Source organism: Anopheles ziemanni, chromosome 3, assembly GCF_943734765.1.
Source record: "Anopheles ziemanni chromosome 3, idAnoZiCoDA_A2_x.2, whole genome shotgun sequence".
Lineage (NCBI taxonomy): Eukaryota > Metazoa > Arthropoda > Insecta > Diptera > Culicidae > Anopheles > Anopheles ziemanni.
Genome location: NC_080706.1, coordinates 41,278,327 through 41,303,492, shown reverse-complemented (window position 1 = coordinate 41,303,492; position 25,166 = coordinate 41,278,327). Strand labels below are relative to the sequence as shown.

Sequence of the window (25,166 nt, the reverse complement as noted above, 5' to 3'; positions counted from 1 at the left end):
CTTTGGAGTGTTTACATTGGGGTCATAATGCTACGGTTAAAAACCTCGCCTTCCTTCTAGCTGGGTGTGATTTTTGTGAATCACTTGCTAATATCGACAATTGTGTGATTGATTGAGGCATTTGCTTTGGCGTATGATCCTTTAATGCATTATTTTTCCCGCCTTTCTCGATTTGAAAATGGTTTATGTTGTTGATGAAGTATGGTGTTATGAGCGATGAGACAGTGAATCTACGGTTACTTTGATTTGCTGGTATGGTTCATTTTTGTTTTGATTTGATAGAACAAGCAAGCTGTTCTGTAGCAAGGCAACTGTTTTATGTTTTGTGTTTTGTTAAAAAGACAAATCAAACCTTAAAGGATGTACTTTCCCGTAGTTTAATGGAGCAATGAAATATTGCAAATTTGTCGTTGCCAACTACGTTGGGCAATTACGACACGTTGTAGAAAACTATAAGCATTAAAAAGCGTAAGGCGCCTGTTAGAATCTCAAGCTTCTGTACCGTTACTTCTGCTAGTTTGTACGGGGTTTGCAAGCCCAAGGAAAGCAATTTCGATGTGCTTAGCTAATTATTCAGATCATTCCAATGTTCCAAAGACTGTGCAATCACAATGCGATTGTAGTCAATGCCTTTTCAAAACGTTCAATCTTTTCAAGTTTTTCGTTTATTTTGCACCCCGCAAGAAACTTCCCACAAAAGCAGCCTGTTTTCATCCTTTCTCGATTTGTTTTCTTCCTGTAGGTGTGTGTAAAGACCATTAAAATGTGCCTTAAAACAAGGCTTGGCCTGCGCACTGGAGGCTGATGCATTTATCGGTGACTGTAGTATAGTCTTTTATTGAATTTTCCTCGCTTCTGATTCACTTCATTACAATTCCTAAGCAGCTGGTTATCTTCACTGGTGGCATATCTCGTTCCAATCCGGGGTGTATTTTCTTCAATCGTGCAAATGCGGTGTTCATTTGGAATATTGCGCGATTCCGGCCCTACGAGCTGCCGTTCGAATTCAGTTTATATACATTACAGCGGGTGGTGCGAAAGGCTTCGTTTCCAGTTCTGAAAGTTTGATGGGCGCTTTTTTATCGGTCGAGATTTGTCCACAAATTCCGCTAATATTAATGGCGTTAGTCAAAAAATCATCCTCGCTCTCGTTGCATTTATCTAACCGACGTTTATCCTTTCGAAAAATATTAGAGAAAAGAACAAACAATAACTTGGCGCAAAGCATCTGGTGTAGATGTAGTTATAACAAATCTATAGGCAAGCAAAAATAACATTTACATTACACACGTAACCTAATAGTCTTGTTTTATGTTCAATCTTCTCAATTTCACAACCAAACCGAAATGGTACCGAGGTGCGCGTTCGCGCCGAAGATGTTTGGAACTGTTCCCAGTTCCGACGAGCTTCAATCGAAACGAATAGAATGAAAGTGCGAGTGAATGATTTGTTAGCACCATTGCGCGTTCTTGAGTCCTAGCAACGAATACATATGTTATTTATTATGCTCGGTGGAGTTCGGAACAACCTCTGCGGGGGTCCATTTCCACCGGCCAACGGCGTAAGTTGACTTAAGGTTGCTGTATGCAGCACCCATCTTCGGTCGATCCCCGGGCCAGCGGTTAATTGCGGGTTTTTTTCTCCCCAATTTCACGTTAAAAGCCATTTTGTGCGTCAACGAAGTATCTTCGATGTGTCCTCCGATTCGTCGTCGCCCTTACAGCGTAACGTCGCCAAAGTCCTGCAGCCACTTTTCGTACGCAGCCAGACTGTGCGGCGCCACCGAACGCCGGATGCGTTTGAGGGAGCTGTGGAAATCGCTTTCGCGAATGCTTCGCAGCTTGGTCGGGTCCATGTTTTTCACCTCCTCGACATTTAGTTCTGCAAAGGGAAGAGATTTATTTGATTTTGGTCGAGCTTTCGTTTGCGACGTGACGCAGACCACCGAAAGCGACTTACCTCGAATTGGTTCGAGTGCTGCATCCCGGGCCAGCGCAGTCAAATCGGAACCCGAGTAACCCTCGGTGAGCAGCGCGAGGCGCTTCAGATCGGCATCACCGAGAGGAGCGCCTTGTTTCTGGAGGAGTCGTCGCAGCAGTAACTCTCGCGTGTCCTGATCCGGCAGGGTCACGTAAACGCGCTTCGGAAACCGACGGAGGGCCGCCTCGTCGAGCTCCTGTGGTCGATTGGTGGCAGCCATTACGACAATTCGATCCGCCTCCGAGTTTGCCGGTAGGCCATCGAATTGTACGAGAAATTCGGTCTTCAGCCGGCGGGTGGCCTCGTGCTCGTTGCTACTACGCTCAGACAGCACCGAATCGACCTCGTCGATGAAAATGATCGAGGGTTGCAGTTCGCGGGCCACGGCAAACAATGCCCGCACCAGTTTCTCTCCGTCCCCCACGTACTTGCTCGTGAGCGACGCGGCCGATATGCTGAAGAAGGTGGCCGAACACTCGGTCGCGACGGCCCGGGCGAGCAGCGTCTTGCCGTTGCCGGGCGGACCGAACAGTAGCAGACCCTTGGCGGGCGTACGCAGGCCAGTGAATAGCTCCGGGCGCACCGAAGGCAAGATGACCATCTCCTGGAGAGCCTGTTTCGCCACCTCCTGGCCAGCAATGTCCTGCCATTCGACCTTTGCACCGCCCTCGACGATCTCGTCCATGATGATCTGCACCAGCTTCGGTTCCACGCCCTTCACGACAATTTGTGGCTGCTGTTGCTGCTGCTGCTGCTGCTGCTGTCCGCCGAGGGGAGTTTTCGACCGTGCTGGTGGTGGGGTATTTTTGCTGCCATAACCGTTGCTAGCTTTCCGGACTGGCGAGCTGCCAGGAATCTGTAAAATGTGGAAAACAAACCAACGAACGGGATAGCATTAGGGAGGAAATGCCAGACGACAAAAAGAGACACATTAATCCTCAGTGTCTGGAGGGAGTTCCAGTCTGCAATCGATTCCCGACGGCAGGACATCCTTTTTCGACCACCCCGGAGAAGGCAGGTTGCAAATACTCACCGAAAACTGTCGTCGAATGGCGGGTGGTGTTGCCGCCGGTTTTGGCACAATCTTTGGCATCCCACCACCGCCTCCACCTATCCCATTGGCACCGTAGCCACTGCCGTTCGATAGGCCGCCGGTGATGCCGGTTCCACCGGTCGGGGTCGTCCGGGTGCCGCCCATGCTGCGCGGGAGGGTTTGCGATTTATTCATCACCCCCAGGTTGCCGGGGCGCTTGTAGCCAACTGTTAATTTCCGGCCGGATGCTGCCCGACGGTAGAAAGGATGTGAAGGAGAAAGAGAAAAAAACGCACCATGGTTAACGATGTGATAACGACGGTTCGTACCACGGGAAGGGAGGATTTGTACGAGTGTGTGAAGTGCCCGAGGAAAGGTATGAAATATTAAAATTGTCCCCAACGACCGGCGAAATCGTACCGTAGCTCGATGGTTTGATTTCCGAGCTATGCTGAAAATATGGGGTGTCAAATCAAATGATTTCAACCGGAAACCGGAAACCGGAAAGTCTCAACCGGTTGATCTGTGGTGTAAATAGTTAGGTGGATAGGATGCATTTTAAAACTAATTAATAGAATAATATCATTGCAGGTTATGATCGACAAAAATAATACTAAATCAATTTAAAAAAAGACTAAAAGACTACATCCATGCATGCACTTTATCTTTCGCTCCTTACACTTTCTGAAGATATTTTTTAAGCGATGTGTAAAGCACAAAATCAACAAAAAGAAAGAAAAAACAACTACTATACTACAAATCTAAGGGGAGGCGTCTATTTGAACCACTTTTACTATCCATTCAAGAGAAGTAGTCTACAGCTAGCGAGGAAAAAAAGAAGCATGGAAGCCATAAACAATCGAAGGAACAACCGGAAACATAATCACAAGGGACACCTCGCCGACCGACCCTGGATGTCTGCGGTATGGTGGGGGCATTGTTATTGAGGTCGGGTTGAATGCACGAATTACCGGCGGCGAAGAAAATTAAAGGTGTCGAAAGAATGTTGTCAACGTCGTGCTTAACAAGGACTTAAATTGGGAAGTTCATGGTGGGTCGAATAAACGAAACGCTTCTATGAGAGTAATTTAGGGTAAATAGTTTTTTTCAGCAGGAAAAACAGAGCCATAACGGTGAACACTATTTCTACCCCTAAATGTTCTAGTGGGTAGCGTTAAAACTTTTAACTCTTTTCCGTATTTAATATTGTTATGCTCTTATCCTTTTGCATATGTGTATAATAAATTGAACTAAAAAACTGAGATTGTCTGGTCTTCATGAAATAAATTTGGCTGCAATCCAGATAACTTAGAAAAACATTATTTTTCCTTCATCTTGTAACTAACTGAACACTTGTGATTGTAAATTGCATAATCCATGACCGACCATGGAGAACATGAGAACCTTTCGGATGTCTACCAGCTCAAATAAAATCATTTATAGCGGGAAGAGTGGCGAGATGCCCTGGTGGGGTGAAATGCACCGGCATGTTTTTAGCTGAATTAAGGCATTCAAAAATATTAGTTAATAGAATATGTTCATATGCATATCTAATACGTCGTATGTACAATAGAAGGCTCTAACTAAGACTTAACAGAGTAAACAGGATAAAGCAAAATTTGCTTGAAGTCACACAAGATTTCCTCACAATAGTTTAAGTTATAGAAATTGTTAAAATAAAAAATTGCAATCAAGCAGACATCTATTAAGTATAATCAGAATTGGTTTCATAAATTTTACATTCTGGCGTAAACCGTACATTGTTCCAGTTAAATTATCAATGGTAAAAAGTGATGTTACGTTTTAATAACAATCTAAGATTTTTTTTTTTTCATTTAGGTATTATTAGTTTTTGGTAGTAGAAGACAGGGTAAGGAATCGATCTGTGTGGATTTGGATTTGCACTTATGTTTTCCTCTTGTTAGACCATTTTGCCTCACATTACCTTACTTCACTCATTAATGTTTACACAACGAGATAAATAGAGGATTGTCCTGCACGAGGAGACAGACTATCCATGTACGCAAAGGGAAAAGTTTAGAAAGGCCTTAAGACAAGAATCCTTATTGTCCGAATATTTCAAAGATGATAGCAATTTTTTGTTCGAAATGAAAACTAAAACTACGTCCAAAATCACATTCCAAATTTTTCTGATACACTAGTTCAGTTTCAGAATGTTGTGATGTGGATTCTTCTTTGAATATTTTTATGATTTGTAAACAACTGCTGTTTAGGACAATTGTTGGTTCCCCTTTGGAGCTAAGAGTTTTTGAATCCACTCTTCTATTTCTCCGCTAGGTATAAGAAAGCTCTCAAACATTGGATTATGATACCAAAGCAATATTTTCAACTATTAAACAGTAGGTATTTAAGGAATTGAGCTTTTAGTCACTGATCCAACAAAATCCGAACATAAATTTCATAATATTCCACGTCATATGTCTTTTGGAATTTCGTTTTTTACCTTGTATTACAAAGATGGGTATATTTGTTAATCCAATCTTGGTTTATCCATAAAAAATAATCGAACTCTGCTTCATATATTCTATCCGGTTCTACAGTAAATTCATGTTTCAATGGCACTATACAACCAAAATAAAAACCCGCTAGTCCTTTCTGTGCTTTAACCATGCTTTAAACATGGCGTTAGACTGTAATGCGAAGGTAAAGAAAAAGGGTGTTTGTAAAAGACACAGAAATTAGCATGCACACTTTTTTATGACTAATTGGACGGGGAGTAAAAGCCATCCCAGGGCTGTGCTTAATGATAAACAATCATAAAGAAGCGAAGGAAACTTTGAGAAGCTAAACGAAAGCGTGGGGTAGTTGCGTTGTTTTTTGTTGTTGTTGCTGCTTTCATAGTATTCCTCCCATCAGCCTGTTGATAATAAGACCCATGCGACCATGCTCGCTTGGGTTCTCGCTGTCTGTTTGATCCACCAGCTATTAAATCGACCGTGTCTTAGCGATGAGATTTTCAGTCGTTATCGTTATCCTTTCTTGTACGAAAGCTTCCATAAAAACCTCCTTCGTATCCGCAGCGGTCGCAGCGAGGAAACCCATCGGGCACGGGCTTACCTTCATTGTGGGTTTGTTTAATGGCCAATGTTTGCGGAGTTGTGCCGCCGTTCGTCCTCGTCGTCATCGTCGTCGTTGTCGCCGGGATGGTGGTGGACCCGCCACCACCACCGCTACGGGACGGTGTTGTGGTGGTGCAATTTTCATTAAATGATATTATCCGGTTCTCGGAATTGTACTGCTTCGATTTGGGCTCCCGATAGGGGCTGTCACTGGCGGTCGCTGGTGAGCTCGCGACCGGCGACCTCAGATTGGACGGGATAAACATGGGCAGTTTAAATTTCGCCGCGCCGCCCGTGCTGTCGGCTGTGTTTCGCAGCGATTGCAGCTGCCTTGCTGCCGGGGAGGACGACGACGACGAGGACGACGAAGACGTGGAGTTTGGGGTGGAGGAGCCATGAACGACGGATGTCGACGGGCTGTGGTGATGAGGACGATGATGTTGATGATGGACGGCACTGGTTGCGGTGGTGGTATCACCCAAGTCACTACTGAGTGTGAACGTGTTCTGACGCTGGAGGGAAGTGTGTTTGCGTTTTGCTACCTCACTAGCTTCGAGTTCGACCAATTCAAGCCTTTGGGCTTCCAACATGCACTCTGGTGGGAGAGGGAATTGAAAAAATAAAGACAAATAACTAAGGACAACTAATAAATAATGCTGATCGGGATAGGCTACTACAAACAAATGTAATGTTAACAACAAAACCAACAAATACATAAGCGTCCATTAAAAGCAGGAGAAGCAATGCAAAGCAACTCTAAAATGCGTTCAACAAATACTGCTGAAGGAAGGTTGTACGCGCGATAAATGTGAATCACCTACGAATCGATTCAACGATCTTCTACCTCGTGCCCGCTTATGTGTCCCGCTAACCAAACCATCATACACATACGCTAACGTCAACAACAGCACACTGGCTGCTCCTTTTGCGGAGTGGCAACCATTATCCTTCCGCTCATACGTACCGAGAAAGTGCAGCCGATCACGTGCCATGGAAAGGTTGGTTTGCATTTTATCGTGCAAACGTTGCGCTCGTTCCCACACTTCCCCACGGCCACCCCAGCACTCCACGGCGATGCCCCGCTCCAGCTCCAGGATGCCCTTCCGGTAGAGTTCGATGGCCAGCTCTTTCTGATCTGCAAGTGTAGGAAACGGAACGATTGAATGGGGGAATTGCATTATTTAACTGTCTGTAGAGGCAACTTTCAACACGTGTTCGATGTGTTTTGTGATTATTTCTAATCTTTTCAACGTCCCTAACCCGGAGCCACTTTCTGGCTTTCTATGGTACGTTAAAGGGCATGCGGTCCAGAATAATTTAGTTGGCCATGTCTAAGTAGGTTATATTTCTCTGCTTTGTTCATTGTTTGGGGCTGATGTAAAAAGTTAGCTTGGACACATGGATCTAATTTCGAAATATACATGATAAATGTTTTAAATAAAGCGAATAAACCTATAATAAACGGAAGTCAAAAGTAAATTACAACGACAAAGCATTATTTTTGCAATATACTTTGTTCATCAAGGTTGTGATCAACATGATCATATTTGTTCTAACCTAATCATACAAAATCGGCAAAATGTCGGGATTGATGATAGATGAATGGAGAAAAATATTGTATTTGTCGAAAAGACTGAAAATTTGGGTAATAATATAAAACAAAAAAGTAAAAGATGGATGCAACAGAATTGTTGTGCACTAGATTCAAAATATGCATCCATAAGGACGTTTAATGTCTAAAACCATCATGGTAAATCATGTGACTTTGTAATTAATCTGCAAATACATAACAATTTCTTCAAACCTAAATAATTTACATTATCTTATCATTCCGGTGGTTAAACCAAACCAAAACCACAGACACTTTAAGAAGCCAAAATAACTGGTTGCAGGCTTAATCATCATACCGCACGTCGCGCAATCAGCCTTTAACTCATAATCTACAAAGGTTCTTGTTATCTCAACTCGTCTTGTGTCAGTATTTAGATATAAATAGCACCGAATAAAGCCAATCTAATGCCAGAAATCGTTGAAGTGTGTTGTTGGTCGTACGACTTTGTACGAACGTTCCGTAGGAAAACCATGTACTCAAGAGCATGGTTTGTGATCTTGATCTATAGTTTAGTGAACGTCTCCCAAGTTGCTTCAAATGCGGCAAAGGAATGCGCAACTAATGCCACCGAGCAGCAAGCCTCTGGAAACTGGATAGGGTTGATGATGGCCAAATTGGACTACCTTCAAGCCCAGCTTCAAAAAAAGCAGCACGCGATCGAGCTTGGACTCAAGGAGCGTGATGAAGAGTTTGCGGAAAAGATGGCGAAGCTTGCGACTATTTTCAACAACGCTGATCATAACCTGGCGGTACTACAAGAGCTATCTCAGCAAATCCTGACGCGACTGGCCGCCTGTGCCAACCATGAGCAGATGCGCAAGGAAATCTCTCAATTCGACGCAGAGGCAGATCCTTCCAAGGGTGGACAACTTTTGGTCACTTCACCGGCTTCGAATAGCTGTCAGCCTTCGAAAGGACCGTTCCGATCGTGTATGGAGGCACCGGCGAAGGCATCCGCAGTGTATCCGATCAAACCAAGCGACCAGGACGATGATCCACCGTTCGAGGCGTTTTGTGAGCAGACCAGTTTCGGAGGCGGATGGCTGGTGATTCAGTCGCGCTTCGATGGATCGTTGGAGTTCTACCGAAACTGGACGGAATACCGGAACGGTTTTGGGAGTCCCTACCAGGAGCACTGGTTGGGCTTGGAGCGACTCCACCGGCTTACATCTCGGCGGCCCGTCGAGCTGCTGATAGAGATCAAGGACTTCCAAGGGGCGTACCGGTTCGCCCGATACAAGGAGTTCGAAGTAGGTAACGAAACGGAACTGTACGCGCTGAAGAAGATTGGAGCTTTCTCGGGCACTGCGGGCGATTCACTCGGACCGCACATTGGAAGCAAATTTACGACCAAAGACCGAGACAATGATTTGTATGGCACCAACTGTGCGGTGGAAAGTGAAGGAGCTTGGTGGTACAACAGTTGCCACTATGCAAACTTAAATGGAAAATACTTAGTAAAGGAGGGCCTCAAAGCAATGTGTTGGTATCATTCCAAAAATAAATGGGAAGGACTGGCATACTCCAGGATGATGATTCGAGAGCGCTAAGGTCGATGCTATCTTTTTTATCATTTTTTTGCGTTATTAACTAAATAAACAAGTAACTTTGTTACAATAAACTCAACTCATGTGTTTATAAAAATAACGTTTGCATTATTTAAATAAAAAGACCCACATTTTCGTTGGCGATAAGAAAAAACTCAATCAAGCTAATTGATTGAAGTAAATTTTATTGTAAAGTTACATCACTTTAGTAGTACGATGGCCAGTAAGCTCGGCTCGATCTACATATCTGTATAACAATGTCCATCTTTTCTAAGTTTGTCTTAACTATAAGGCCAGTTGATGCGACCAAAATGATTTTTAACCAACCAAACAGTCCAAACAGTCAAAAATCAAATCAGCTGAGTTCGGCGGAGAGAAAACGTCTCACAACATCAAACGAGTACGTTCTGCGATAAAGCTGGTTGTTCCAACATATAATCAAACGTAGTTGGTGTAATGTTTTGGCCACTGCGGATTCAGTTTGAATGATAAAGTTGTCAAACTTGTTCCGCATTTAAAAGAAATGCTATTCTTTATTTTGCTTTCAATAGAAAGTTACTACCGCTTTCTGGTTTTGCATGAAAAGTCGTTAAAATTTGCCTATTTTTTTCAATTCAAACGTTACTTCGTATCGTAAGAATCAACTACGTGGGGGGACCCAAAAGTAACGGGAATCGGGTTGTAGGGAGACGAGGGGGAAAAGGGGATCGGGTTCAATATTTTATTTTAAAAGCTTAACATGTTCTTGATCAGTATGCAAAGTTTAGTTTCTGTAAGTGCATCCGCTAGTTTTTGAGAATTTTTTCAGTGTAACGGTTTTAGTGTTTTCGGCGATTTTGTGAGATGACCAAGTGAAACTGAGGTCAACCTCGTTCTGAGCTCCCCACAGCTTCAAAAGCGGACGAAAATGTTTCAAAAATCAACAACCTTGTTCAGAATGTGTTCCTCCAGGATGGAAAAATCGGTATCATGCCATTTTCGGTCAAAAACTGCCTCACGGACAGCGCTTTGTGGGCAGGTGCGTTGTCGTGGTCTCAGTTTCGTGGAAGAACCAGTCTCGCCACGGATCCGTCGTTTTCTTCCAGCTGTTTTCCCTCAACATTTTCAAATCTGCCTGGTGGATTTTTTTAGTTTATCCTCCATCCTGGATAAACAAATGCTGAACAAGATTGTTGATTTCTGAAACATTTTCGTCCGCTTTTGAAGCTCAGAACGAGGTTGACCTCAGTTTCACTTGGTCATCTCACAAAATCGCCGAAAACACTAAAACCGTTACACTGAAAAAATTCTCAAAGACTAGCGGATGCACTTACAGAAACTAAACTTTGCATACTGATCAAGAACATGTTAAGCTTTTAAAATAAAATATTGAACCCGATCCCCTTTTCCCCCTCGTCTCCCTACAACCCGATTCCCGTTACTTTTGGGTCCGCCCACGTATTATGGAAAACTCCCAAATTTATTACCTAATTAAATCAACCACTTGTTGCTGAATTGATATTAAACCATCCTCGAGTTGGTCGTTTTTGCACAACTCGTCGCCTTTTAACGAGTTATTTGTCCATCTTTTATGTTTTAAATTATTTTGTCGCACAGGAGTTAAGTCTACAATCTTGTCGTATTTTCTATTTCCCCATGACCTTTCCATTTCCCACTTCGTTCAGATATTTAAGCTCAGTAGCAGAAATTTACGCTTCTTAAGCCTTAAAACTTGTAGTCAAGCTACTGGTGCTGCCGTTCCCGACGTGTGAATCGTTGAGATGCATCATGTTTTTATTGAAAAATCATTAAATTTGCATCACACAGCTATGCCATAGCAAGGCAAATGCAAGATGGATGCGGCTGCTGCTGGTGCTGCTTTTGTCGGCTCGCTTTTGGCAGTGCCGTGAGCGGAGAAAGTTCTCAGGATAAACCATTTTTTGGCATCGAATCGACTGCATCTCGTGTGGAGACGACGGTAGTATTGGTTTACCATATTCGTTTACCGCAGCAGCGAACCACCGGTGGCGATGGGATGCATTTCATTATCGCACCGGGATTGAATGGCGACGATGCGGCTTAAATGGATAAATCATACCTTGTTTGCAACAAATTTACAAACAAACGAACGAACCGTTCCAGCTGAACAACTTGCTCGGTCGGTGATGCTGCACGAAACGTTGGTACACCGTCTGTGGCGATGGGTAGAACATGAAATTCAATCTTTTGTATAGCAAATGGGGGCTATGTTTCAATTTGAATACGTTTAGCAAACTGAAACCGAAATGATAATTGCCGAATTTAAATATATGCATTAGATGCTGATGGATTCTATTTGTCAGAATTTTCCTACATATTAAGGAGAACAGGTTTCTGAATATCGTGAAAGAATTTGTGCTATAATAAATTAACAAGAGCCCACGGTATTTTTCTTTCAGTGAGATTTAAAAAAAAGGAAAGAGATTGTAAGAGATGAACTTTTTAAACGAAATAAAAGAAAAAAAGTTATGCATCTTAATTGTTACCTCCTTTTATTCGCTCTATATCAATTATTACTATGTTTTGTTGTTGCTCGTAATCAAAATCATCGAAAAAACTGCTGCTGCTTTGATACCATTCCAATTTGTTTTAGATGTTTTTGAAATTTAAAATATATTTGTCCAAAGCCCTTTAGAATACATATTCCTAATTCGGTTAAACAATGGTTTATACGCTTGTTCGTATTGTGACAATAACGTTATCAAGGGAAAATATAACTCTATCAGATTATGAAAAATACCATGAGCTCCGTAGAAAGTTACCGAAAGGCAAACTGGTACACGTCGGAAAGACGTCTATTATGACGATGAAATTATTTCCTACATGAGCTCCAGTTAATTCGAGCTAAGTATGTTAAACACATCCTTTCCATACGACGCTGTTACACGGTGGCGTTACTCAAAGGATGTTCCAAGGACATAGAACAAAGTGATTCATCGTTTCTCGCCGGGCGAAGAAGTCACTCATATCTTGCGCACGTATTACTTTCAAGTGTTGTGTCATGCTTTCTTTCCTGGCTTGCTTCTTTTCGTTGGCGGATTATGAGCCTGAGTCGTGAGTAGCATTTTCTTCAGCATCGTACCTCCGAGCAAGTAACCTGCGATGAACGTTGTCACCGGATGATGGCCGTCGTGTGATGTTGATGCGAAACATACCGTCTCCAGCGGCATGTGGAAGCATCGTCGAGTAGGAGAGCTGTCGACATGTTTCTGTGTGCTGTTTTCACACCATTCAAATATGCAGCAGCATCCCCCCTGGACAAGGATAGACACGGTTACGTGTCGTGTACCACCGGGGAGCTTTAAAGCTCACCGTCGTTCTAATACCATCGGGGATCTGTTCGGGGTTGTCCATTTTAAAGGGCAAAGCAAAAAGGACATCGATGTCGTCTGGAGGGAATCACAACATAAAAGCATTACAAAGGAGGAAAAAATAAATTGCCACACTTCTTTGCAGCATACATACATTTGCAAGAGGGCGTCTGTTCTGGCCCAGTCTGATGGGTATCCTTTGTGCAGCATAACGAAGGAACGATGGCTCGCACAAAGGCATCGTGTGGTGTTGTTACGAAGCATCCGTCCGTCAGTCCGTTGCGCTTATTGTAAAAGCATATTTCGCCTTTGCCTCCAAGCCACAAAGAATTCCGGTGGAAAGTTTCCCCGTTCGTTTGTTCGGTTCGAGGGAAGCACGCTATGTTGAAAGTTGTTCAACCACCCACCGCACCGGAGTATACCGCATGGAGATCAAACGGACTAGAGGAAAGTACCAGCTTGTAGGCGTGTGAAGCAGGCTCTTGTTGAGAAGGAATTGCCAACACTGAATTCAAAGTAAGCGGGACGATCGGTGCACCTTTCCGTGGGTTACGTGGGCCGGGACGGGAAAGGAAGAACCTTTTAGCATTGCAATGTAACTCCACGTTCGTCGTCTTCTCGAGCGTGCGGGGAAAGAGAAATGAAGCAAACGTGAGATTTTTCATTGCCTGTTCGGTATCGAAAATAAATAGAATAACCGGCCGCCCTTAAATACGAAGAAGGGTCACACTGTTGGATCGAACATTTATCGATTGACCAGGCCTGGGGGGTGGAAATGTTTAGCGAAAGGCACAAACCAACCGTAACCGGCGGTAGCGCCATTTTTAAGGAGATTTCATTTTCTCAAAACCAGGCGTGGGTTGTTTGAAACGCATTGAAAGCCATTTACCAGCATCAAGTGCTTCCGTTTTCAAGCTAAACGCCCACGTTCTCCCGAGGCTTTCTGATCAATTGGTTTCGCATATTAACTCATCAAACGGAATTTCATCTTCCCCAAAAACTCACGCAAAACTCATCCCCCCCATTGCAGAGGCCTCCCTTTCCGCACCCGTCTCGTTGTCACGACAGCAGCATCATCATCATCATGCGCAAGAGGGGTTGCTTGCGTAATGTTAGCAATCAAATATTACACCTCCACGTTGCTGACCAGCTCCCCAGCACTTTGGGGACCGGTGGCGGTGGTGGTGGTGGTGATGGTGGTTCTGTTTACTTGAATTCCGATCCATTAGCTTGGCTGCCGCTTGGTTGGCTGGAGTTTGAAGAATACGGTGTGGCGAGAACTGTCGTCCCAGCGTTAAGCTTATGTTGGAGGAGTTGGTGGAATTATGCGCAGAATCGAAAATATGTTACCCACAGGACGAGGGAACTGGGTGTGAGAGTGTTTGTGCCCGCTGGACGCGGAGGTGAATGGACTTCCCCAACGGGAACGTGACGTGATGTATTTGTCGAGGGTGAAATATTACACACGGAAAAATATATGGTACCTTAAATGGAAAATAATAATATAATAGTTATAATTTTTGTTTTCAAACAAATTTGTCACGAAAGGATGTAGTTTATAGATCGAATAGCTTGAAACAAAAATGTGTTCTCGACCCATTATGGAACCTATCTCAATATGGAAACTTGCTTAAGTCTGTGAGTCACGCTGTCGGTTGCGATTCTCTAAACTGAGAGCGCTCAAATGGAAACAGTCTTGCACAAACATGTTCTAACAGGTTTGGTTCTGTTGAGGCCATCAAGAGGAACACTAGGTTGCCCAACAAACCACCAATCGATGAACATATGGCTACCCAACAAAAACATGAGTAAATACAGGGGTCGGCAAATTTCACCCTATGTCATATGACTTTATAAAACTTTCTATTCCTTTTGTTTTTCATTACACAAAAAGTTAGTTTATTCATTTACACATTTGCTTTATCTACTATAAGTCAGAGAAATAGACTCACAAACTGGCGTACACCCGGAATGTTAATCCCAATGGTTTGAAGTTTTCCTTCATTCCAGCCCACACCCTGGAAAAGTTTGCCGACCCCTCCGGTAAAGGATACAGACGATCGACCATGGTCGTTTGCCTCCCACAACATACGGCCTACCGGCTTCAAACACACCATTTACACCTGTTTCGCCTTTAAGGTTCTCCCATCCGCCCAACGTACGGGAGTTTATTGAGCGCAATCAAGCGTATCTCTCCAGCTTATCTTGTGGTTACCAGTGAGATTGCATGGTTTATAAATAAACTCCGGACAGGCGAATGCAGAGGACCCCCGTAAAGGACATGACTGTGCTTTTCATCTGATAAGTGTGAATTAGTGAAATGACCATGCGGCAAGCAGCAGGATATGGAATGTGCGTAGGGAGAATTGTTTTTGATTAGCATTTTTTAATTGGTTTTCACCAGCGCTAATGAGAAACGAGGGAAAATATCATAAAATGAAGGGGTTCTCCTTTCGTTGGGAAGGACCAACGAAAAGTACGTATACCATGCAAAATCCTATTTTTAAACGACTTTTGCAAATGTTGGTACTGTAATTAAAAGCGGCTGAGATTCCTTATTTAGATAGATCTTTACATATTGATTAGTTTAGCTATGTTCCTTGAAACTGGAAAAGTTTAACTTGGAAGGACGGCAACCACAAATATCTGCATTCTTTGATATAGATTACATCGATCAACTTGTATAAAACGTCTGTTTTATATCACATGAAAGTTGTATCGGTTAGCTCAATGTGATTTTGATTTTTAATTAATTCTCACAGCATTTTCAAACGAAATACTATTTTGTCTTCATATTATTCCTATTTTTATATCATTCTAAATGTTATCTTTTACGATGAAAAAATAATACAAAAATTTTAATATATTCAATACGTTATTATAACACATTAAATTGGTATTTTTTGAATCAAACTTTCTTACATATTTCGTAGATGTAAAACAGCTCATTGTTATCCTTTAAAAATTTAACCCATTGACAATTTTTTTTCTTTATTCAGTCGTCTTTTAAATACGACTTCATATGACCGTGAAAAACTACACCGTGTTTGCAGAAAATTGCGGCATTCCAAACATATGCGTGTGCATTTTAAACGTAATTCTCTTGTCCTTTGTTGGTAGACGACGTGGAAAAAATAGAATCCTTGTCTGACACGCACCTTTCCTATGGCATGCTGCTTTGTTTAGTAAGTTCCATAGCATTGATCGCCAATATGCTTACCTTTTGCAGAGCCCGTAGTGTCTGCAGACCCCATTGGTTGCACTTGATCCCAATATCAAGCGTAACCTTGTTGCAAAGATGATGGCGGGCGGCAGGAGAATTAGGTCGAGCAGCAGGGTGGCCAGGGTGGTGTTGGACAGGGTTCGAGACTTTGAAAATTATAGTTCCGTGGAACACGCAGCAAATATTCGTGCCGTGTGAGCATGTTCAATCCGTCATTATTCCGTACCGGGACGTACGTGTACGTTGCACTGAGGGCAGGGAAGAGCTGGAGGTTCAATTTCCCAGACCTATTAAAGTCGTCGCGACAGGTTACGTTACCTTCACACCCACGGTCTGTTCTTTCCGTCAAATGTCGGGGCTAGAATTTTTCTCTCCAACCTTCAACAGTTTCGATGTCCAAAACAGGTGCAGCAGTGGTTTCCATTCGAGAATGTCGAAAAGACCCGTACCTCAATATTGACTTGGAACTATTTTAATACGTCTTCCACTGCAGTGCCTTGTAATCGTACCGTGGAGAATCGTGCCAGGATTAACTTATAGAAAAACGTATGTAAGATGGTTGTTACAAAAAGCACATGTACACAAGCCGAACAAATAGAAAGTGCTAGGAAAATGTGGCTTCGTCCGCAAGCTCCATTGTTTGGAGCTTGGGGATGAAAAAAGGATGATGTTTCCGCTTTCTTTGTCTGAGTGTGAAGCAATCCTTCTGGTGCAGAGCATTTTTATGCTTTCTTTCAAACAAAACTTGTTCCAAGACGTCTCGGGCAGCACCCTCAAGCATAAAGGAAAGGTGGCCGTCTACCATTCGTTTGCAGGAATTGATTAAACTTACAAGACGTAACTCTGGTGATATTCTTTATGACCAGAGGGTTGGGGGTGTGCTTCGACCGAGGCAAGATAAAATGTTCATATCCTCACAGAAAGAGGTGGAGGCAAAACGGGGCATAATTTACGATGTTTGGCTGGGTAACGTTGGTAAAGGTAGATAACCAACGAAACCATCAAACGATCGTGCTTTCATGTTACGTAAAATTACAATTTCAATCATAACAGAGGGACAAACAAATCAAGAAGATTATTTTAAAAAGCTCATTTATAAATAATTTACTATTTTGATGGGACATTTTGTAACCGATCATACTGCTTTGTTAAATTTTTTTTTAAAAGGTGTGTCAGTTTTGTAGAAACAGAAAAAAATCACCAAACTTTTCTGATTATATTGCCAACAACGGTATAGAACTTAAGTGTATTCGTTCCTTTCTTTTGTTTGTTACGTGTGGAAATAAACTTGAGGCATAAATGAAATAATTTGTTGTGAATCAATTATGTTGGTGTATGTAAGTAGCGAAATCAAATAGTTTGAATGATTTTGTAGTGATTTATAGCCTTAAGGGAATCATGATATTCGTTAAAAACTCTTAAAGAATCCAGCATTTTGGTACAACCTGTTTAGGAAATATGAATTTCGTAGCTTCTATATTGCGAGGTGGCAAGGTTAATCTTTTAGGACACTCCGCAAAAGATCAAAACTCATTTAATACTACGACAAATAACGCTGTTGTATATATTTTGTCTTAGCGCTAGGATTTGATTTTAGTACAACCACTATTGGTACTAGCACCACTACGGGTGCACTTATCCTAATAGGATTTTTTTCCAAAATCGACGAAGAAAATAAATACAAAATCAAACCAAATCAGCGCTTTTCCTGAAACCATCCCATTCATTTGGTATATTTTACGGTTCAACGTTACAGGCCTGCAAGGGAACAAGTTGAACACACAAACGCCCTTGTCCGTGAACCCTTCAGTCCTACGACAGCAGTGCGGACAAACGCGAATTACGGTTAATCCGTTTATTAGTGACCAACATTTTGCTTGCCTTCCTGGCCTGTCCACCAACCACCAGAGCAGTCAGTCTTCGACGGGTACGGGTCGTCGTTATGTTTACGAGTGTTTCCTTTTTCTGCTTTGTTTCGCCAACCCTCTGGTCACACATTTTTGTGCTCATATAAAGTCCCGACCGTTTCGTTCGGCGTAAAGGAGGCAGAGAAAAGCAGGAAGCTTTTGACGAATAAAAATGAGAATCCTTTCCAGCACACCGATTGCCCGGGAGGGATCCTCGGGTGGGGGAGGGGGTTGGCTCTGGAGCAGAAGTATATCGATTGTAACCGGCTGGGACGACCGGACCACATGGAGCCCACGACCCATCGACGTAATGGCATTTGGGTTAGAAAGCGTCATCATCGTCGTCGTGCGAAATGTGTGAATATGTGTGTGTCTGTCTGTCCACCGGTGGTTCACTTTTCAGTCCGTGTCGGTCCGTACGCCGAGGGTCGCAACTTCACCCGAGTTTCGCACAATTCGTTTAGCACGTAGTTTCCGGCGAGTGTGACAAAAATGGAGCCGCAGAATGTCCGGAAACGGTAGGGCATATAAATGGCGCCTGAAGCCGTGGGGTGTCCAGCACCCCACAAGCCCTGCTGCGAATCGGCTCCACCACAGCCTCTGGGTAGCCTTTTCAATTGGGTTTGCTGCAACATGCTTAACCGAAACTGTGCCACTTGGTGGTCGACGGAATGTGCTGGGGAAGATCGGAGGAGAAGAACGAACGTAAATCCGATTTGAAAATTCGATCAACGCATTCGATCTGTACCGGAACGTGATTCATTAGCACTTCCCATGTGCGCTCCGGTTCGTCCGATTGGCCGTTCAGTCGAGCGATGCTGGAATCGAGCGCATATCGGATGGCCAACTGGCGATGATCGTCTGTTCGTTGGTAACGTTGGCCCACAATGTGTTACTTCCGTAAGTTGCACAAAGTACTAGGGTGGTGAGCACTGAAGTGGCCGGCCTTTGGCACCTCGGAGGGTACGCTGGAGCATAATAATTAACGTCGCTAGTCGTCCGTATCGATCGTGCATGCTTTTGAATGCAAACTAGAGAACAAGGGAAGCCTTTGAATAGGCAACCAGGTGGGGCATTGGCATATTTTATTTACCTACAAACTACGGATTACATCGTTAATCGTCCTCTTTTCTCTCGACTCTATTAATGTTTGAATGGCATTTTTCACATCTAATTTGTTCTAAACTGTATTTTTTAGTTTTTAACTAATTAATTATGTTGCTAACCTTTTGCTCAGCCCAGCAGATGCTACCAACTCCTCTGACCGGCCCTAGAGGAGCCCAACCGAACTCAATTGTTAACCTGTTCACAGACATGCCATTTTAAGATAATGAATGACAAAATGTTGTTTTTTTAATACACTAAAACCATACACAAAAACATAAGAAGAAAAAAACATTCCGTAAATGGAAAAAAATCACTAATTGATGGTCTATACCAGGGGCTTCTTGAAAGAGGTCAGATGATTTAAAAGAGCCCACAACAGTGGGCCATATACCTCAAACGATGTATTGATTTTTCGAAAGATTCATTAAACGCCTTTTAAACGAAGCGTCAATTTTCTAATCCGGAAAGTAATATAAACATTAGAAAAAATATAATAAAGTTTACATTTGACCATTTATTTTGATACCTAGCTTTGGTTCGTGTACGTTTTCAACATATTGTTTGTTTGTTATTCAATGTCTTTTCATATCCTTCAAATTAATCATGTTCTCAGATTATTTTACTAAAGCAATGAGTTGAATAATGTGAACCATATTTTGGTGTGTCAAAAATATAGTTATCACAGTAAAGAAAATATGTTACATTTTGGGTAATTCGAGAAAAGCCAATAGTGAAACTGCGATTGAAAAGTCTTTATAAAACTATACGGCAAACGTCTGGTATTGGACAGCTCGTTCAAAGTTTTCAAAGATCGTGCCGCAAAACAAGTGTAATATTGTGATAAAATTCAACAAGAGCTGAGATAAGATTTTATTATAGGCCAGAGAAAATACCTGGCATGTCGCCGACCCCTGATCTATACCAATCTAAAAAAAACTTATCAACAATTATTTGATTTTTGAATCAAGAATTTATGAATACTTCACTCCATTGATATTTTTTGATGGCGCACCCCTTCTTCACCCTAGCAAAGCAGTAGGGCAGCATGGGGACATAACCTAATTTTTTGGGCATTGCAAAATTTCATACCAAATTATACAAAGAATATATTTTTATGAAATTTAACTTTTTTTCACGAATTAATAAATAAACTTCTGGATTATTGTCTTTTCATACTCTTTTGTTTGTTTAAAATTGTTTTTGCAGTTCCCGTTGGAATAGTTGTCTGATTTCCTAGTTCGCGCATAGGAAAAACGGCCACGACTACAAAGGGTTTATAATGTCGATCCACAATGGAACGTTCATTGGTTTTTTACTTTTTACTTACTTAACAGTGGTTACTAACTTAGTCAATGTCTATAAATATTTTGGAAATTCCCTTCTCAAAGGATACGCAGCTAAATAAAACGTACAAAAACCTGTCGACATGCAGTCTGCCGGGAAACACTGAATTTTTAATAACTTCGCGTCTGGATCCATCGATTTTTAACTGTGTGTTGTGTCTTGCGTCCTATGAAACTATCCTAGCCATACCTTTGCTTCGACAGTGTTGGGATAGGACCGGGTCCGTGCACCAGGGTCTCCCGTAATTGGTTTCGGTGACTTTGACATGCTTTCTCCCGCATCATTAAACTCGACACATTGTGAGCATACACATGTTTCCAACCCCATTGCGTGCGAACGAAATAGTCATATGAAATAGTGATATGAAGGACGTGTGAAGTGTCCCCGATTGCGTTCTTTCGCCTCACGGACACTTTGGCCAAGGATGCAGTGGTTATAAGAAAGTTTCTAATGGGCTCCGGGTGCTTGATCGCCGGGAGGGTTGCAAATTTAAGGACGCATAAATGAAGGCAACCGTCTCCTGGATGAGTCATCATCGTTCGTAACTGGCCACTTCTTACTCGGTCGGTCCGGTGGCAGACAGGCGTCAGTGTGTGGTTGAATGCTAACGAGTGAATGACCTCCGGCCGGCGGGTCGATGTGGTGGCAAGTTTTGGTAAACCCCCAAGCCCTCCTCTCGACCGGTAAAGAGGCAGTTCACCTTGAGTGGTAGCCACACTTTTATGCAAACGTGCCCATTTATCACCTTCGCAGCGAACCTGGCAAAAACATGCTCCGAAGTCGAAAGGTCTCTAGTTTTATAGAGGGACAAGACGTACGGCTTCGTGCCGTGCAGCAGATGGCAGGCAGTTTCGTGAGCAGGCGAATAATAACCATGCTCCGAGGTGAAATTAAGACATTCAATTACTTTACAGCTCGTTTCCAGCTGACAATGATGGAAGTAAAAGTTCAACACCGTCCCTAATGTAGCCCCGGCTTCAAAACCAGGGCAATGTTGTTGCCAGACTGTATGTACTTTTGCACTTTAATCAGCGCACAAAAGTGCAATACCAACTCCACACAAGCCATTGGGGCGGGGCCTGGTGAAGGGACATTTCCCAGGGACTACGTGTCTTGCAAGTGGAATTGAAAAACCTTCCTGCATCGTTTAATCCCGTCGGCTTCGCACACCGCTTGCCGGAACGCCAGACGACAAAAGGCAACTTTCCCCACACAATGGCGGAAGGGGGAACGGTGGAAGGGGAAAAGTTTGAAAAGCGTTAGCGTTCCCGTCTTTACTGGCGCCCGGCACGAACGCTGGGGGGAAAATAAGATTAATCACATCGTTTCGGCAGCGATGGAGGAAATCCCCATGTATTTCGGTATGAACCGGGACGGGAAAACTAGTTCCACCATTTCAGTTTTTTTTCATTCGCGTCCACAGAGGGACCGAAACAAGGACACAAGTAAGCATATACCGAATTGGCACTGACGAATCGAGTGACATTTTGTAGTGCAATAATAAAAATAAATTGTTCCACATTGACATTGGCTCCTCAGGATAAAAACTCTTCTGTTCTGCCGGGTGGACCATAGATGGAAGTATACTGCTGTGATGTTCAACATGATTTTTTTGTTTGTATTTCTTCTGTACACTCCATAAATGTCAGTATTTCAGTCAGACAGTTGCACACTCTTAGGACATTTGGTAAGTGAAATTAGCCCGGACGTAAAGAACTTGCTACAAGTTCCAGCGTTTTTGAACGTATTCAATGAACCCTTATTCGTTTTACGTATTGAAGAAAAAGTATATGAATAGATAAATTAATGTATTTGATGAAAAATGCATATATGTGCAACAGCATGCAATCCCCGGATCGGCTCAGTGAGATTTCAACCAATGCTGCAGACCTATACAAAATTTTGAGTGAATAAGTACCCAATAGATTATTTATCTACGGATAGTAGTATTTTCTTGAGATGTGGATAAGCACTTTGAATTACTTTCGTACTGCGAAATTAAACTCATATTGGCTGATGTTTTACTTCAAACAATGTCTAGAATATACTAAATTTGTTTTTTAGTATTAAAAAATAATGTAAAACATAACATCAATTGCCGAACATGTTATTGCTATTTGTTATGTTTAGCTATGCGTTATAGTCATTGCATTTAGCATAAGCTTTGCCAAACAAACAATAGAATTGTGAAAAATTCGTTGATTGAATTGTATTAAGTTAACAATGCCTGTTGAAGTTGAAAATGTTCAAAATAATATTTTAAAAATTAGTGGTATTAGTGATGAATATTACTCTAGAAATATACGAGAAACAACTTAATTCATATCACTTTTGAATTACTCTGATAAAATCGAATCCCATCATAGATTTCATATTCATTGTATGAATTGCATAATCTTAAGAAGTGTTTAATTACCTTCATTGTCTTCATCAATTTTCAGTGCCTTCGAAATGTACTCAAACGCACGTCGGTGGTGGTGCTTCTGCTTGGCCAATAAGGGATCGCCAGGGCCGACCTGGCTTCCGCTCGCCGAACGTTGGATGGACATTTCGCGGCCTTCACTGTTGACTAGGATGCCACTGTGTGAGCACTGCAAAGGATGCGCTTGCTGCTGCTGCTGTTGCTGAGCGTCGCCCAAGCTGCTGGGATGCTGCTGCTCCTGCTGCAGATACTGCTGCTGTTGCTGCAGCTGTTGCGGCTGATGCGTAGCGGGCGATGCGTGGATACTGTGGTTGCTATGACGATGGTGATGGTGGTGATGATGATGGTGACCGTGGTCGGTGTTAATCACAATTTCGAGCCCGCACTCTTTCTTCACCGGTTTGTATACGACTTTCGTGGTAAAGTTGTACACGTAACGAAAGATAATAAACAACTGATACAGCAGCGAACGCAGAACGTTGAACACAAAGATAACGGGGAACGAAATAATGTAAAGGTTCTGCTTATGCACCGATCCGTCACATCGTTTGGTGGCCGTGCTGTTGCCTGCGCCGCCAGTACCACTTCCGCTGCTACCCCCGCTGCCACTTCCGCTGTCCAGGTTGCCGGTCTCGCCGTCGTCGCTGGCGTCGTGTTGTTTGCTGATGCTGCCGGTTCGGGCCTTCTTGCTAGGCGATTTGCCAGTTGTGGTTAGCGTGTATTTGTTGCGAACCATCGGTCACACCAGCACGTCGGCTGTGAGCCTCTAGGTTATTTTGGTTGCTTCAGCCGAACCGGGTGCGCACCTTCTCGCTACCTCTGAAGAGATGCCTCGTCAATCTTCGATCACAGGATAGGCTCACCGAGGACCATCTGCAGCATCCAATCCTATTGGACACCCAATGGTTGGTGCTGAATCATTCGATTGATGCTTCAAACAACACAACAATGGTCACAATTTTCTCTACAAGAAACAAAGATCAACACGCCACGTATAGGAGAATCCTAGCAGAATTGAACAATTGAGTTAACAGTAGCCGTTCTAAGCTCACTACGATGATTTTTCACGATTCACATAATACATTACTCGAAACAAACGTACGCACGCTCCGCACGCAGAAAACACGTACGCGCTGAAGGATGCTTCAAAAGAATAACGACGGACAGCGGGACTACCATGAAGAAACTTTCTTTCTACACATTCTTCACAGGGACTACCAGTTGCCGTGAGGACATACTGTGAATTCACTACTCATAATCCCCTTGAGATGCTCTGTGTGCAAACACAGCAACCGAGTAGTGGCTGCAGGAAGGACAACGCCAGCACACACCACACGGAAGGGGTATTCTATTCCACTGCACTACGAAACCGACGGAAACAAAGACTGGGCTTCTGCTTCCGAAGGCTACCGTTGCTACACAATGACTCCTGCTCCCTGCGCATTGCACTTGCAGACGCAGGAAGAAACAGATAAATCTATACCACAAGGGCACACAATGGGAACCGATGCACTACAAGAAAAATGTGTTTATAGTCGGAAGAAGTGTACGCTCCCGTCCGTACAAACAACATGCAACTTCTGAACTAGTGATGAGAAGAAGGAATAGCTTCTTATGATCCGATCTGCTCTCTTGATTATATGATCTGATCTGATCCGAAAATATGAGAGCAAATGCTCCATTATGATCCTAGTGACGCCATTACCCGTAGCGCTATGGCGATGTGTTCTGATCTGATCCAATACGCTCTTTGCCGGCAGACCTATGGCGATGTGATCTGATCTGCTCCATTATGATCCTAGTGACGCCATTACCCGTAGCGCTATGGCGATGTGTTCTGATCTGATCCAATACGCTCTTTGCCGGCAGACCTATGGCGATGTGATCTGATCTGCTCCATTATGATCCTAGTGACGCCATTACCCGTAGCGCTATGGCGATGTGTTCTGATCTGATCCAATACGCTCTTTGCCGGCAGACCTATGGCGATGTGATCTGATCTGCTCCATTATGATCCTAGTGACGCCATTACCCGTAGCGGTATGGCGATGTGTTCTGATCTGATCCAATATGCTCTTTACCTGTAGACCTATGGCAATGTGATCTGATCTGCTCCATTATGATCCTAGTGACGCCATTACCCGTAGCGGCATGGCATTGGAGTACGATTATGCTCTTCTGATCTGATCCGATCTTTGACTGAGAGCAAATGATCTAATCTGCTCCTGAAATTTTGGAGTTTTCTCATCACTATTCTGAACGAAAAACACTACTGTCTAGTGTTGGCAGAATCGTGATTCGGAAGACCCGAAGATTAGATCCCTACGCGGATTCCAAAGATTCGAATGCAATTTGACGGCCATTTCACCGATTCTTTCGATTTGATTCTATTGGGATTTAGATTGGTTGGTATTTTCAAATGAAATAAAAATTTATTAATAAGTTTTTTCAACCGATTTGTAAATGTTACCCCATAAATTAAGGGATGAGCAACCGGAACAGTATGCTAAGGTGCACTTTTGCCTTTTCGGTAAAACCACAAATGAAGCCCTCGGGGGTCCGCGACAGCCGAGCGGTAGCGT

At 43.1% G+C, this 25,166-nt stretch overlaps 1 protein-coding gene across 1 annotated transcript; it reads right to left on the bottom strand.

Moving 5' to 3' along the window:
- Positions 1-1,000: 1,000 nt before the first annotated feature.
- Positions 1,001-23,320, bottom strand: LOC131288956 (spastin). The gene is made up of 6 exons (XM_058318140.1): positions 22,579-23,320; positions 7,058-7,228; positions 6,092-6,688; positions 3,014-3,261; positions 1,960-2,836; positions 1,001-1,881 (listed from the first exon to the last, which is right to left on the bottom strand). The coding sequence occupies exons 1-6, from the start codon at positions 23,318-23,320 to the stop codon at positions 1,718-1,720; spliced, it is 2,799 nt and encodes a 932-aa protein (XP_058174123.1). The 3' UTR covers positions 1,001-1,717.
- Positions 23,321-25,166: the final 1,846 nt, after the last annotated feature.

Excerpts from the sequence above, each read along its gene's own strand:
- LOC131288956 (XM_058318140.1), bottom strand. The coding sequence starts at position 23,320 with ATGGTTCGCAACAAATACACGCTAACCACAACTGGCAAATCGCCTAGC. Across the intron at positions 6,689-7,057 it reads TGATCGGCTGCACTTTCTCG|AGTGCATGTTGGAAGCCCAA; the intron begins GTACGTATGAGC and ends CTCTCCCACCAG. Across the intron at positions 2,837-3,013 it reads CCATTCGACGACAGTTTTCG|ATTCCTGGCAGCTCGCCAGT; the intron begins GTGAGTATTTGC and ends CACATTTTACAG.